We start from the raw sequence: 13,440 nt of genomic DNA, 5'->3' as shown, positions 1-13,440 counted from the left end.
GGGCAGAGCAATGTTACTGAACACAGCAACCAGCTCTGTGTCTGTGTTCTCTTAAATTATAAATGCATGCTCTTTTCTTTCTGTTTCCTTTCCTGATTAACACAACATGCACTGGTTTGGGTTTGCTGTGCGTCTCCATCATATTATTGTAGTGTCTTTACCTTACAATATAAAGCACCTCGAAGCAACTGTTGTTGCAATTTGGTGCTATGCAAATAAATGGAATCTAATCACACAACAGAACATGTGTGCTAAGTCTTAGAAACAAAAGCTGGTCTTTATAAAGTTTCACTGTTGCACTAACCCAGTGATGGCTGCCTGTGCATCTATGGGTGCATTACATGCAGTGGTTGCTAATAGCTAATCCAACATTCATAATCTGGACTTTTTGCCAAAATGTAAACAAATAACCAGAACACAGTGTTGCCCAGACTGTCACATTTTTAAACCTCTGTCCTAATTTCTCTAATAGCTGAAGAACACATGTCTGTTGTTAGGTAATATCCATTCTCCGGGTCGTGATTTATCCTCAGCATTTTGGACTTCATTTGTCAGACATGTGACTTTTTTCCCTCCTTTCAGCCTGAGAATCAGAATCGTTCCTATGTGATACAATCAACGGCTAGCTTCAGTGTGATCGAGATGCCCTACAAGAACCTGGAGATGGAGCTACCATCCAATAGCACCACAGTAAGACACACAAACACAAATGATTAGCATGCATGGAAGACACAGAATTATCTACAAACACAAAGTCAACACAAAATGTGTGTGCACATATACGGAGGTTTCATGAATGAAATACGTAGCAAACTAGTGACTTTAAAGTTATGGTTTTCTTCTGAAGTTCAAAGAATTTCACAGAAAGATAAACAAGCATACAAAACCTCTCAGTGCAGGAAGTCAGACTCATGACAGTAGACTCGTTATCAGCAAGGAGATGAAAAATAAGCTTTCTCACCTTGCTGTTACACAAACCAGTTCCTGTCTGCAGAAAAACAAAAAACAAAAGAAAAAATCTTGATTTCTGAATGAGCTCATATTTTCACATAAACTAATATTAGATTTTAAATCAGTCAGAGAAAATACATTCTTCAGTGTTTTGCTATCATACAGCAGTCTCTAAGTCACTGATAAAACATGTTAGTGCAGGTCCACAGCGTGTTCGGAAGCACTCGCTGGCATTTAGACTCCCGACTCTTCGTAATGATTATGGACTGTAGACTTAATGAAGCGTTGGAACAAGTTGATACCAGTCTTGAGGAATTTATTTTAACAACCTTAAAGGAACACAGATGGAAGGACAGTGCATATTTTAAAGAGTTAGATTGGTCATTTTATAACAGCATAATGACTTTAATCTGATCAGGACGAAGTAAGTATGTTTTTGGTTTTGTCTCGTTTCAGGTGAGTGTATCAGTGGTTTGGGTGGCTGAGCCTCCTCCACCAGTGCCAGGCTGGGTGGTGGCTCTGGCTGTGCTGGCAGGGCTGCTGCTGCTGGCGCTGCTTATCTTCATCATGTACAAGGTAGTAAACATGTCCATTGTCACTGTTCTTGTGCTGCTTTTTTCCTTTTTCCTAAGCTTCTGTAGTTTTACACTGAGACGTGTGTTCAGACGTTGCTCTTCTGTGTCAGATTAATGGCTGAAACACAACTTTCACTACCAAATATAACCGACTCTTGTGCCCTCTTTTCTTCTTCTTCTTCTTCTGTGCAGTTGGGTTTCTTTAAGAGAGTCCGCCCCCCACAGGAGGACTGCATTGAAAAGGAGCAGCTGCAGCCGGAGGAGAACGGAAACACTGATGCCTAGATGTCAAACTGTGAGGGACTGATGGCAAATCAGTAGGGGGTGGGAAGAAATCAGGGTAAAAAGGCCTCTGAGAGCATTTCACTGTATTGACTGTTGGATGGCAGATAATGATATTGATTTAAGATTTAATGTGCTGGTTTTATTTTTATTTTGTTTTTTTTTTTAAAAAAATGTCAACATGTATTTGTGCCAAAAGAGAATTGATCAAACAAAATCCACAAAGTTTAGTGTTAAAGGAGCAGTTCGACGTTTCCTGAGAAGCTGCATCACAGTGCGTGCGTGATGTCTGAACGACGCTGATGTTACGAACTGCAGATGTTTTGAGTTCACACATACATTTGTTTAATTTGTGAGAGTTGCATGATCAGATTGCCTGCTTTAAAAATATAAAGCTACAGCTTGATTAGCAGGCAGTTGAAATCAAAATTACAGTTTTCCAGAAGTTATAAGAAGCATAAACCACCTTAATTTGCACATTTTCCATCCAAACACAAATTCAGCAAGGAGATAAACGGCCTTGTTGTTATGTTACACTTAGGTCATTGTTTTAGAGTTTCTAAGAGCAGTTAATTATTAATACAGCCAGTGATTATTATTGTATTGTATTAAAGACTACCACAGACTGAATCAGTGGAGTTTAAATTAGCAAAGGTGTGCTATAAAAACACATTATCCCAGCTGAGACACAAGAAGCGTAAAACACCACAAACACAATAGCCAACTGATCCAAGCAGAGCATAAACAAATAAAACACACATGTCACAGTGATGTGCCATATTATCTTAGTATGGACTCAAATTATTACTACGCAAAACAAGTGTTTGTTTCATATGTGAGCGTATCGGCCGATATATTGAATTTTTATCAGTCGGGTTCCACTTGTAATTTAGTAAATGTTTTTTTTCTTTTTGTTTTAGTGACGTGATTAGTTGTGATCAACCAGCAATTTAAAAACAAACAATTACAAAGCAATACGGTAACTGAAGCAGCTAGTTAGCTGCATTCAGGTCTTTTTAGATGTTTCGGTAAAACTGGTTTATCTGCTGTAGCATGGGATGATGGGAAGCTCACAATAATATATTTGCCCTTATGTACGCTTGTTTTTTCTCTTCCTGCTTTGTGTGTGGGGTAGCTGATCTGCATTTCTCTTGTATGAGTTTGCTTTGGGATGTTGGTGGTTGTTTCCTTTGTATTTTGTACACAACATTAATTAGAGTTTTAGAAGTTTGTCCAACTTTTTTCAACACGATCAAGAAAATGTTTGGCCAAATGTAATTTTGTTTGTGCAGAAAATGGTTGAAAATCATTTTAAGTTCTGTCTGATTAGTCATTCCACAGAAGCCTCGTATCTCGCATCATTATGTTGAAGCTGATCTTATGTTGTGTCTCTGCAAGCTAAGAGCTGTAACTGGCTGAGAAAATGTTTCAGGCTGTATGGAAACCGGTTTATATTTGCCATACATTAAATGCATTCAAGATGCTAACAAGTATTGTTAAATGAACAATTTCAGTTATTTTTCAAGTGAATAGATGAACTTAAAAAAAAAAAGAAATTTTTATTTTTAACCTGACCAATTGATGAAAGTATTAAAGTATTTAAGACATTACACATTTTAATGTTTAAGATTTGTCAACATGTGTAAATACTTTCAGTCAGTGGCTAAAGCAACAGCAATAGTAACTATGGGGGTGGAGCTTAACAGACTATTAGTAATTCTAACCTGGCAAAGTACGGGCTGTTTTAGTGTTAGTGAGCTGCGACTTGAGTGTTGACCAGTGTGTATTGACATGATCACTTGGATTGGATTGTGTATTTGCAAGCATGTGATTGGTTAATGTTTCATTACGACATTGTAATCACTAGTTGAGGCCCGTTCAGCTCACACAGCAGCAAGCATAGAGTTTTATTGATTAGTTTTAAATCACAAACTTCTTTTTAAAAAGACTTGTAGTCCTTTTCACTGAATTGGTTGTGACAGTTTTTCCTGCACTGAGGCCTTTTGGATTTCTACTTATTTACATTCAGATTTCAGACTGGCAGCTTTGCTGGGAACAAGTTAAAACGAACGCAGGTTTCTACTTTGTGTTTTGAGTATATGATTGCTCTAATACTTAAGAAAAAAAAAGAAAAAAAAACTTTGCTATTTACCCATATTGGGTTCGCATTATAAATTAATGTTTATAGCTGATTATAGGTTTACAAATATAATAATGCAGGTAACATTCATCATAAAATAACAGGAAGACTTTAATAAGCACATTATACATCATTGTTTTCTTTCAGTGGCATCTTAACCAATACTTTGAACCACCTTGTCCTACTTGAGCAAAGAGTTGTGTGTTTGTGTGGGACGGCACTTCTTAACAAATGAGTGATTTTGGTATGAGGATTGATCTTAGGTCAGTGCCCTCATGAGGGAGATAAACTGAGCGGCTTCACTGCACTGTTCATTTTTTCTATAAAGGTTTTCTAAGGTTGATTGTGTGTAAATTAGACCAAAACAGCATGTTTCTCTTTGCCAGGAGTCAGTTGGACAGAAATCTGTTCATTGCAGTATCAGTCATTTCAAATTACTCAGAAAAGCTGCAAATCGCTAAAACATTTATTTCTGTCCTAACATCTTTGATATGACCTTATTGTCAGCACTGTTGTCCTGAGCGATGATGCAAAAGCCTTCGGTGAGTAGAGGAGTTTGTGTAAAATATGGAGGAATAACAATTAAAAAAAAAAAAAAAAGCCTCCTGGCAGATACGAGTGATTTGCAGCCAGTCATTTGTATTTAATATTGCTCCGTGTTTCTTTCTGCCCTAAGAAAATATTGACTATTTTTGATGTATGTATTCTTTCACATAGAGAATAAAACAATGATTTCATAAAGAGATGATTTTACCTTCAAACTAAAATAAACTGATTTGTTCACATCTGTTCAGTGTTTTGTGGTGATCTCTTCTTTTTAAACCAGGCCACCTTTTACAAATGTATATATGAATATTGCATTTAAATCACATCACCATGTGTAAAGTGGAGGGAATTTGTACTTTACAGACTTAATGGTCAATTTTTGTTTTAATTTATTCAGGTTTTTGCATAAGTTGCTAAAAAAAATACTAGATTAACTTACGCTAGGTATTTACTGGAGAGACACATTAGATGTTTCCTTAAAATCTTTATTCTGTTCCAACCAGAAACATTGAAAACTTTGTGCTCCTCGTCTTGCTTCCATTTGACCGATCATTGTGCATCAGTTAGCAGGAAGCTAAGGTCACTGCCTGCCTCATACTCCACTGTGGGCTTTTTCCTGAAACACATAATTATACACAAAAAGAAAGCATTTATAAAAATCCCGCTGATATTTTCTGGTCACTGGAATAACTCAACTTGTTTCGCGTTCTCAAATTGTGTGTTTGTCCTACTGATGATGTACACACCCTGGTTACACAGTCACATTGCCGGGATGCTGTAAGTTTAGATTTAGTTAAGAACATGTTAACATTAAACTAATTTTGTTTTAGTGTAAGGCTAATAAAAGCTACAGTCGATTAGAAAGGAGATTGGATAAGTCAGTGTGATGTCATCTCAAGTCATGAAAACTTAAAGTGTGTGTTACCTGGTGAACAGTCTGGCCTTAGTGGTTCCCAGCAGTGTCGCTTTGTTTCCCTCCACTAGCAGCAGGGAGCCCTCCCTCAGACCCTGACAACAAACAAAAAATACTGTAATTTTCTAATGAAGCCGCTTCATCTTCTCGGCATGAAAGATTTGAGCACTATTACATGTATGCAGGTCTGCTTCCCCTCACTCACCAGGACACACGGAGTATCGGGTTCTTCGTGGTACTGGGTGATCCTCTGCTCTCTGGTTTCCTACATGAAAACAAGATTCAAGATTGTAAGCACAGTGGAAACAGTGGAGGCTGAAACCACAGCTAAAATATAACTATTGATGTGACAAAATGTTCAAAATAACCTCATCATTCACTCTTATTTTTAAAAAAAAATAAAGACAACTGCTTATTAGTGACAAACTGTCCTCAGTTAATTCAGCAAGTGTGTTTTAATAACAGCCTTCCTGTTTTGCTGAATACCTGCTGCTGTGACCACATTACAATGACAGAAGAAAACGCAAACCAAAGGGGAAACTCAGGGTTTAGTATCTTACATGGACGACTAGAGGACTAGAGGAGCTGGGAATTGAACCACTGACCTTCCAAACAGATGACCCAGTGTACCTCCTAAACCACAGTTGCTCATGTCTGTTCAGCTAAATACTGCTCCCAAATGTGTGATGATATTAAAATAAATTATAAACATAAATAAAAACTAAAATATTTAAAGATACAAATCTAGGTGTATTAACATTTGTCACTGTTGCAATCACCAAGAGTGACCACCAGGGGTCGGTAGACACAGCAATATATCTTTCAGAAAATAAATTTGTGCTTTATCGACATAAATATTTTTATGAAGTGATTGTTTTTCCTTTGTGATTCTTCTCACAGCTGTTTGTTAACAAATGCTAACAACTGCTTGTCAATGTAAATCATTTTTCCAGCACAAAATGCAATTATTCTTCAGTTCTTTTCTAGTGTCAGGATTTGGATTTTGTTATGTTTTGTTTTGGTTTTCTTCTTCTTCTATATCATTACAGCATCAGAATCATTTCACTGTGAAATGTATGCAATAACAAAAATCATACTCCAGACTTCACCTTACCCTCTGACAGCTTGCAGTGAGCAAACCTTTCCTGTTTTCTGACACTTTTACCATCTGAACAAGAAATGATGAAAACCACCCTTCCATGAATGAAATTTACACCTCAGGAACATTTTTTAAACCATTTAAGAATAATTATATACAGAAATAATTTGGCAGAAATCTGAGAAGTTCGTGTTCTCCCTTAAGCTGGACACCAGATGCTTGCTCCCACGCCCTGTAGGTAGTGCAACTGCTACCCCATGGCCTGGCTCTATGAATTCAATGTTTCACAACCCTCAAACTAAACATTGCATGTCATCACATTGGTCAGAGCTACCCTAAATCGCTTTGCTGACACTGCAGCTTTTTTGTCAGCTGTTGCAGTTTTACAGCATTGAGTGTTGCATAATTTCCTCAGGCTGTTTTATCACGTGTTAGCTGAAACTCATGTCAGTCCAACCTTCTGCAAATCATCTGTCCCTTCATGCAGATTGTTTATAGACCCTTAAGGTCTAGAATGCATCCAGTTTAGGCTGGAGTCCCGTCTTGGTTATTTCCTACTGTGTCTCCATTCATTTCTGCAGAGATACTTAATATGACCACAAAATGCAGGTAGTGCATAATCATTTATTAAAAAGATTCCCACTGGTGTTATCGTCTTTCTCCTAACTATCATTCTGTGGCATGAAGTTATTAAGTAATAAACTGCAGATATATCCATTTATCTTCTACGGTCCAGGTCAGAGGGGCTGCGGTTCTCAGCACAGAAGCCCAAAGCTCCCTCTACTCACCCACCTCATCCACCTCGTCCCAGGGAGACACGGAGGTGTTCTGAAGTCGAGAGCTATAATCTCTCCAGTGTGTCCTGTGTTTGCCCTTGGCTCTTCCTGGTAGGACATGTTTGTTATACGTCATCTTGGAGGCATCCTAATCAGATTCCTGTACCACCTTAATTGTCTCCTTTCAAAGTGGACGAGCAGTTGATCTACTACTGCAGATTTACTGAGGTCCAAATTCACTCAGTGTAAGGCGACATCTTTTTAAAGCCGAGCGAAAAAGCTCTTTATTCCAAACCTCCATGGCACTTTCACCGTTTCACTGTTGGAGCTGTTTCAACAGCTTAATTATTTTATTTACATATTACTCATAGTGCAAACATGTTGTTGCTTTGTCGCTTCCAAACATATCTGCTTATCTTTGAGCAGAGGGCAGCCATAAAGCAATGTTAGAGTGTTACCATTTTCTTATATCTGTCAACCAGCTAGCAAAACAAAGACTCCTACATCGTTTTTCACTGATGATTTTTAACCTCAGGCTCGTAGCAGTTCAGAATTTTGAGTAGTTGTATCCCAGTATCTCTGATCAGTTTCATTTAGCTGTATATTAGTGAAGGCTTTGCAGTGGACTGTGGCTGGAGTGCCTACAGCAAGAATTTCAGCTTCATCTAGTAGCAGTGTAAAGCAACAGAAAATAGAAATCCTCAAAAACAAGCATCCAAAGCTCTACTTGTTATAAAATATATAGTTATTTCCAGCTCTGACAATCAGTAACTCTTTAGATGATTATTTGCAGAGTCTAGACTAACCTGCCCTAACGGCCTCCTCACAGCAAACAGAACCTCAGGCTGTGCGACTCACCCCCATGTGGCGGCTGTTGCGGTCGGCGTCCAGGTAGTGTGGGTTGATGTTGAAGGGGACGAGGCCAATGGCAGAGAAGGACGGAGGGAAAACAATGGGCATGTCGTTAGTGGTACTGATGCTGATGGTGGCCACATTAGTGCCTGCACTGGAGCCCATGTAGGGGACACCATCCTGGGCAAGGATTTAAAGAATGTGGGAGTAAAGAAAAGGGAGGCAAGAAGTAGTCATACTACTTAAGTAAGAGCACACAGGTATCATTGGTTTAATTTCTTTTTAATAATCAAGACAGAATTTTTCTGCAATTATTTTTTAAAGAATCTAATCGATTTGGTCTGTTGTTTATGTGCATATTCATATAAAATGTGTACATAACTCCCCCAAATCTATTAAATTTATGTAAAACCTTCATAAGACAATAGTATGTTTTTATAAAACATACACAAAATTATATTGAAATGGAATGTTTTTAATAAAAAAACAACATCTATCAATCTATATATCAAATTCAAATTTTATTTGTCACACACACACAACCATACACAGTATGGTTGTGTGTGTAAAAAAACAACATCTATCAATCTATATATATAACCATTTGTAAAAATGGTACATTTTGCAATTATAAAGTATTTTGTTTGTTTGCTGTCTTATTTTGTTCCAGTAAATATTTTTGGATTAAAAATACCTCCATCACTCTCTTCCTGATCTCCATCACCACCTTGTTGTCATAAAGACTCTTCAGCAGCCGGAAAGTGTTGCCTCCACCTACAAACAAAAGCCTCTTTTAGCATCTCCATACTGCAGATTGGGTAAAGTAAAGGTTAGACAGTAATGTAGAATAAGAGAAAGAGAAAAAGTGTGAAATCCCTGAAGAAATTCCAAGAGCTGTTGCTTTCCTCAGATGTTCCTCACCTATAAAAATGCCCTCGGCCTTCCGGACAGCATCTACAGGGTCTGAGGCCTCGTGGATGCTGTCCACCTCATAACCTGCAGAAGACAAATGCTCTTATGACATGTAGGATTTGACTGAATTACATCTAGCAAAGCATGTCCTGTAAACTATCATATACACTGAAATCGAAAACAAAAACAAATACTGAAAGAATGCAGAAAAAATGGAGAAAACACCAAAATGCACATAAATAATAATACTGGATTGCATTTATATAGCGCTTTTCGGGACCCTCAAAGCGCTTTACAATACCACTATTCATTCACTCTCACATTCACACACTGGTGGAGGCAGCTACAGGTGTAGCCACAGCTGCCCTGGGGCAGACTGACAGAAGCGAGGCTGCCATATTGCGCCATCGGCCCCTCTGGCCATCACCAGTAGGCGGTAGGTGAAGTGTCTTGCCCAAGGACACAACAACCAAGACTGTCCGAGCCGGGGCTCAAACCGGCAACCTTCCGATTACAAGACGAACACCCAACTCTTGAGCCACGATCGCCCCTGGACTGTGGCTCAAGATAGACCAAATACACTGACTTACATCAACAAGATACACAGAAAACACAAGAAAATACACAGTATACACTAGAATATATAGGAGAAACTGCACAGAAAATACAGGGGAAAATTGGTTTCAAAATACCATAAAGCATAACACCTTAAACGTGTGAATCACCCATAAATTATTACTATACTATGGAGGAGCGGTCTGTGTGTCTCAGTGATCCCATCGGCTATGATGTCCTATGGACTTGCCCCTGGTAGGGTCTCTTATTGGACAGGGTTACCGGGACCACAACCTGCAGCATGACCTGGAAGGGAGGTAGAGCATCTGATTGCTGGGCCTTAGCCCATGTGGTCCAGACAGGCACTGCTCAAAAAGGCAAATTGAGCCCATCTACTTGTTTGCTCAAAGAGAAAGAGGCCTTCTACTTTGGTGCTCTCTGGTTTCTGCAGTTGATGTGATCCTGTTGGCTTCATTGGTGGGTCCAAGTCGTCTGAAGCCAGGGTTCTGAGAAGGAAAAGAGTTAGAGACGAGTTGCTATCCCAAGTGGACGAGTTTAAGTATGACTGTGACTTGTTCCCAAGATAGGGAAGTGGAAGATTGACAGACAGGGCTGTATCTCCAGTGATGAGGACTTTGTACTGGTAGATTGCTCTGAGCCATCAGTTTACCAACCAATTCACATCCACCCCCTCACCTGTGGTCACAAGCTCTGAGCAGTGACCAAAAGAATGAGACTGGAGCTACAAGCAGTGGAAATGAGTTTCCTTCGAAAGGCTGGGCTTTCGCTAAGTGATAGTGTGGCGAGTTCAGTCATTCAGGTAGAATTTAGAATGACTGAACCACTACTCCTCCACACCAAAAGGAGCCAGTTACGTCCTAATCAGTTGGGCATCTGATTAGGATGTCTCCTGAATGTCTCCTGGGCAAATGTTCCAGGCATGTCCTAGACCCAGATACACTGGATTAATTACATCTCTTGCCTGGCCTGGGAATGCCATGGTGTTCCCCAACATCAGCTACAAGCAGTTGCTGGACTTCTGTGCTTTTGCTGCTACTGTCAATGACCCGGCCCCAGATAAGTGGCAAAAAATGTATAGATGGATATACAGAAATATTCCTAGAAACACTGAATACTGTGCTTTCCAAAACAAAATATAGAATATATACACACCCTCAAATATTAAAGTAAGAGAAAAATGTAGAACACAACTCTTAAATAAATGCATGTTTTATTAAACATGAACACAAAGGCATATAATTACTTAAGGCTTTATAAATATGAAACTAACAAGCAGGTGTACAGTATGAGACTCAAAAATAATCTGTTACATGAACCTACCAAGAGTCTTAAACTTGTCCCTGGCTAACTTAGTGTAGGCGTCTCTATCATGGAGAGCATAAGGAACAAACAGCACCCTCTTCACGTCTCTGAAATACATACAAACAGATTCATGATAAACACCAGACAGGCCGTCAGGAGTCCTACCTCAAGGCCAGTCGTGAACGTCTGCACACTAAACTTAAAAAGATTTAATTCTAAGGATTTTCGCTGCCCTCTGTCCATAACTTTACAGTATTACATTGATGCTGAGTAGCAGAGCTAAGAATATTTATTAAGTACTCTATATAATTACATTTTATTAGTTTCATGGGTTTTCAAACACAAGTTGTGTTTACCATTAAATACAACCTTATGAACAGATTAAAAGTGCCGCATAATTTGAATTTCATACATATGAGTGAGCAGGCTTATATATGAACCAGAAAACTGTGCCCATTCTTTGCTGTTCTGGTTTTCTACAACATATTTATTTCTGATTTCCTTTTCCTTCCAACCCCCCACCCCACTCTGCCACCACCCTGAAAAATTCTGCAAACGCCCCTGCTCGTAGAGGGATTTACAAAGAACCAAATACAAATGCATATATAATCCACGTTTGCTCCGTAAACTGACAAAATAAAAAATAAAAACTTTCATTTTTCTTTTACGTCTTTTCATGTCACTTGACTTTGGCCCCACTTCCTGTTTCCTGTCCCCTCTGTCAACTTTCTGGCCCACATATATGAACCGCGGCGCTAACTTACTTTCCAAAGAAGCTGGAGATGTGCTGCTGACAGTGCTCCAGGTAACCACTGCCGTGCAAAGTGGAGTTGGACACCAGCAGGAGTCTCCTCTTCATCTTGGCTCGAATAGAGAAACAGAAGAAAACCCACACAAGTTTCAGTGCGGCGGAGTCCAGAGGTCCGGGGTCACAGTTCAACTGTGATTAGGCTGATAGCGGCTCCCTGACAGTAAACCGGCTCTCATCAACTCTGATCCCGCCACGGAAGGAGAGTTCACCTGGGAGCCGTTTAAAGCTCGCAGCAGCATTCAGCACACCGTGTTACTGTCAGAGCCGCTCTGTCCTTTCTACTTTAAACTTACGCTGGATCCAGCTAATACTTTTTATAAGGAGTAGTTGTATTTGATCAATTTTACCACTAGCGGAAACAACACTAGCGCTTCTAGCCAAGTACTTTCACAATAAAAGTACCTCTATTTCGTTCCTCCTCAATTCTGCCAAAATAAAAGCGTCCGTTTTCCTGCAAGTCTATCGTCTAGTTCTAACAAAACAAAAGTCCTTCTTCTTCATGGGCTACTCACAGTCCAGTAAAATCCTTTCAGGGTAGAATTCTCTTTTTCTCCTTTCTCTTGAGTTATGTCAAATTAAAGCCTTGTATTTCCTGTCTGGATTTCCCCAAGTTTATCAGAATATAAGTATTCTGTACTTTTTGTACTACTACTACTACTACTTCTTTGTTGGTCTTCCATGGGTCCATTTAGAATAACAGGTGTTCCCTGTGCCTTGCTTATTCCCTCTCCATCTTGTTTCCTGAAAACACGTGTACAAAGTGATTTCTAGATATAAATATAGAAAAAAGGTCATTTGTACTTTCATATATATTTATTATCTCGAGCTCAGAAGTTTTCTTTGTTCAGTGACCCAGCCAACAGGAACACAGTAAGAAAAACATCTTGTGAAAGTAAGTGATACAAAGTTGTGTCAGCATTTATATGTATTTGCTCACTGAGCCCTCACATCACTGTGGTTTGAGCATAACCTGACTAATGAGCTGGAATAAACCTGTTAGTGCTCACAGTCTCACCCACCGTTTCTTCTTCAGATTGGTTTAATAGAAATGCAAAATTCTGTGAAGAAACTTTTAAAACTCTAAACTGAGATAATAAAAAATTGAAAAAAAAATGGACAAGGATGAACAATGATAAAAAGTAAATAAATAAAATTTATTATAATATATAGAACTTACCTAGAATATGTTTTCTGAGACTAAGAAAAAATCAATTTTCTTTGATGTCCGTTTATTTTTTTTCTGTAACAATAAGGTAAATGCGAAATATTAAATTAAATTATAATTAATTATAATGAATGCAGTAATAACAAAACAGTAATAATAATAAAATAAAAGAGCAATAAAAACAACATTTCCTGTTTTCAAAATTAAACTGTTAAAAATAATTACCAAAAATTTACCATTGTTTAAATGCTCATGGACCTAACTGCAAATGAGTACAAATAATAAACACACGATGACACTATGGTTTTTTGTAATTTTTTAAAGAAATTACAAGGAAAAAAATTCTCAATGAAAAGGTGATGTAAAGTCATAAAAAGGGCACCTGCTTTAATTGTTTGTTTTTTCCCTGCAAATACGAAAAACTTATAATAACTTAAAATACGTTTTTAAAAAGTATTTAAATACGTTTTTAAAAAGTATCTACGATGATTTTTGCTTACGGACTTTTTTTGAAAGCAGGACTTTGCTGTAATGGAGTAC

At 38.4% G+C, this 13,440-nt stretch overlaps 2 protein-coding genes across 3 annotated transcripts in view; one reads left to right on the top strand and one right to left on the bottom strand.

Moving 5' to 3' along the window:
- itgav (integrin, alpha V) overlaps positions 1–1,971 on the top strand; it is a 40,310-nt gene extending 38,339 nt beyond the window's left edge. For both annotated transcript variants that reach the window (XM_085136530.1, XM_085136529.1), the window contains 3 exons: positions 583–690; positions 1,408–1,527; positions 1,719–1,971. In XM_085136530.1, the coding sequence (XP_084992656.1) occupies positions 583–690; positions 1,408–1,527; positions 1,719–1,811 (321 nt within the window). In that variant the 3' untranslated portion in view covers positions 1,812–1,971. The remainder of the gene's footprint in view (positions 1–582; positions 691–1,407; positions 1,528–1,718) is intronic.
- Positions 1,972–3,364: 1,393 nt separating this feature from the next.
- LOC146500182 (alpha-aspartyl dipeptidase) lies at positions 3,365–12,132 on the bottom strand. Its single transcript, XM_085136555.1, has 8 exons — positions 11,689–12,132; positions 10,943–11,031; positions 9,056–9,130; positions 8,829–8,908; positions 8,141–8,314; positions 5,613–5,672; positions 5,420–5,502; positions 3,365–5,110 (listed from the first exon to the last, which is right to left on the bottom strand). The coding sequence occupies exons 1-8, from the start codon at positions 11,781–11,783 to the stop codon at positions 5,044–5,046; spliced, it is 723 nt and encodes a 240-aa protein (XP_084992681.1). The 5' UTR covers positions 11,784–12,132; the 3' UTR covers positions 3,365–5,043.
- Positions 12,133–13,440: the final 1,308 nt, after the last annotated feature.

Source organism: Neolamprologus multifasciatus, chromosome 16 (assembly GCF_963576455.1).
Source record: "Neolamprologus multifasciatus chromosome 16, fNeoMul1.2, whole genome shotgun sequence".
Taxonomy (NCBI): domain Eukaryota; kingdom Metazoa; phylum Chordata; class Actinopteri; order Cichliformes; family Cichlidae; genus Neolamprologus; species Neolamprologus multifasciatus.
The sequence above is the reverse complement of the archived record's forward strand: the minus strand, read 5'-3'. Positions and strand labels throughout refer to the sequence as shown.

What these genes read in the sequence shown, in the direction of transcription:
- LOC146500182 (XM_085136555.1), bottom strand. Translation starts at nt 11,783, where the DNA reads ATGAAGAGGAGACTCCTGCTGGTGTCCAACTCCACTTTGCACGGCAGT. An exon ending in ATCTCCAGCTTCTTTGGAAA is followed by an intron (nt 11,032 to 11,688) that starts GTAAGTTAGCGC and finishes TATGTATTTCAG; the next exon opens with AGACGTGAAGAGGGTGCTGT. An exon ending in TCAGGAAGAGAGTGATGGAG is followed by an intron (nt 8,315 to 8,828) that starts GTATTTTTAATC and finishes ATCCTTGCCCAG; the next exon opens with GATGGTGTCCCCTACATGGG.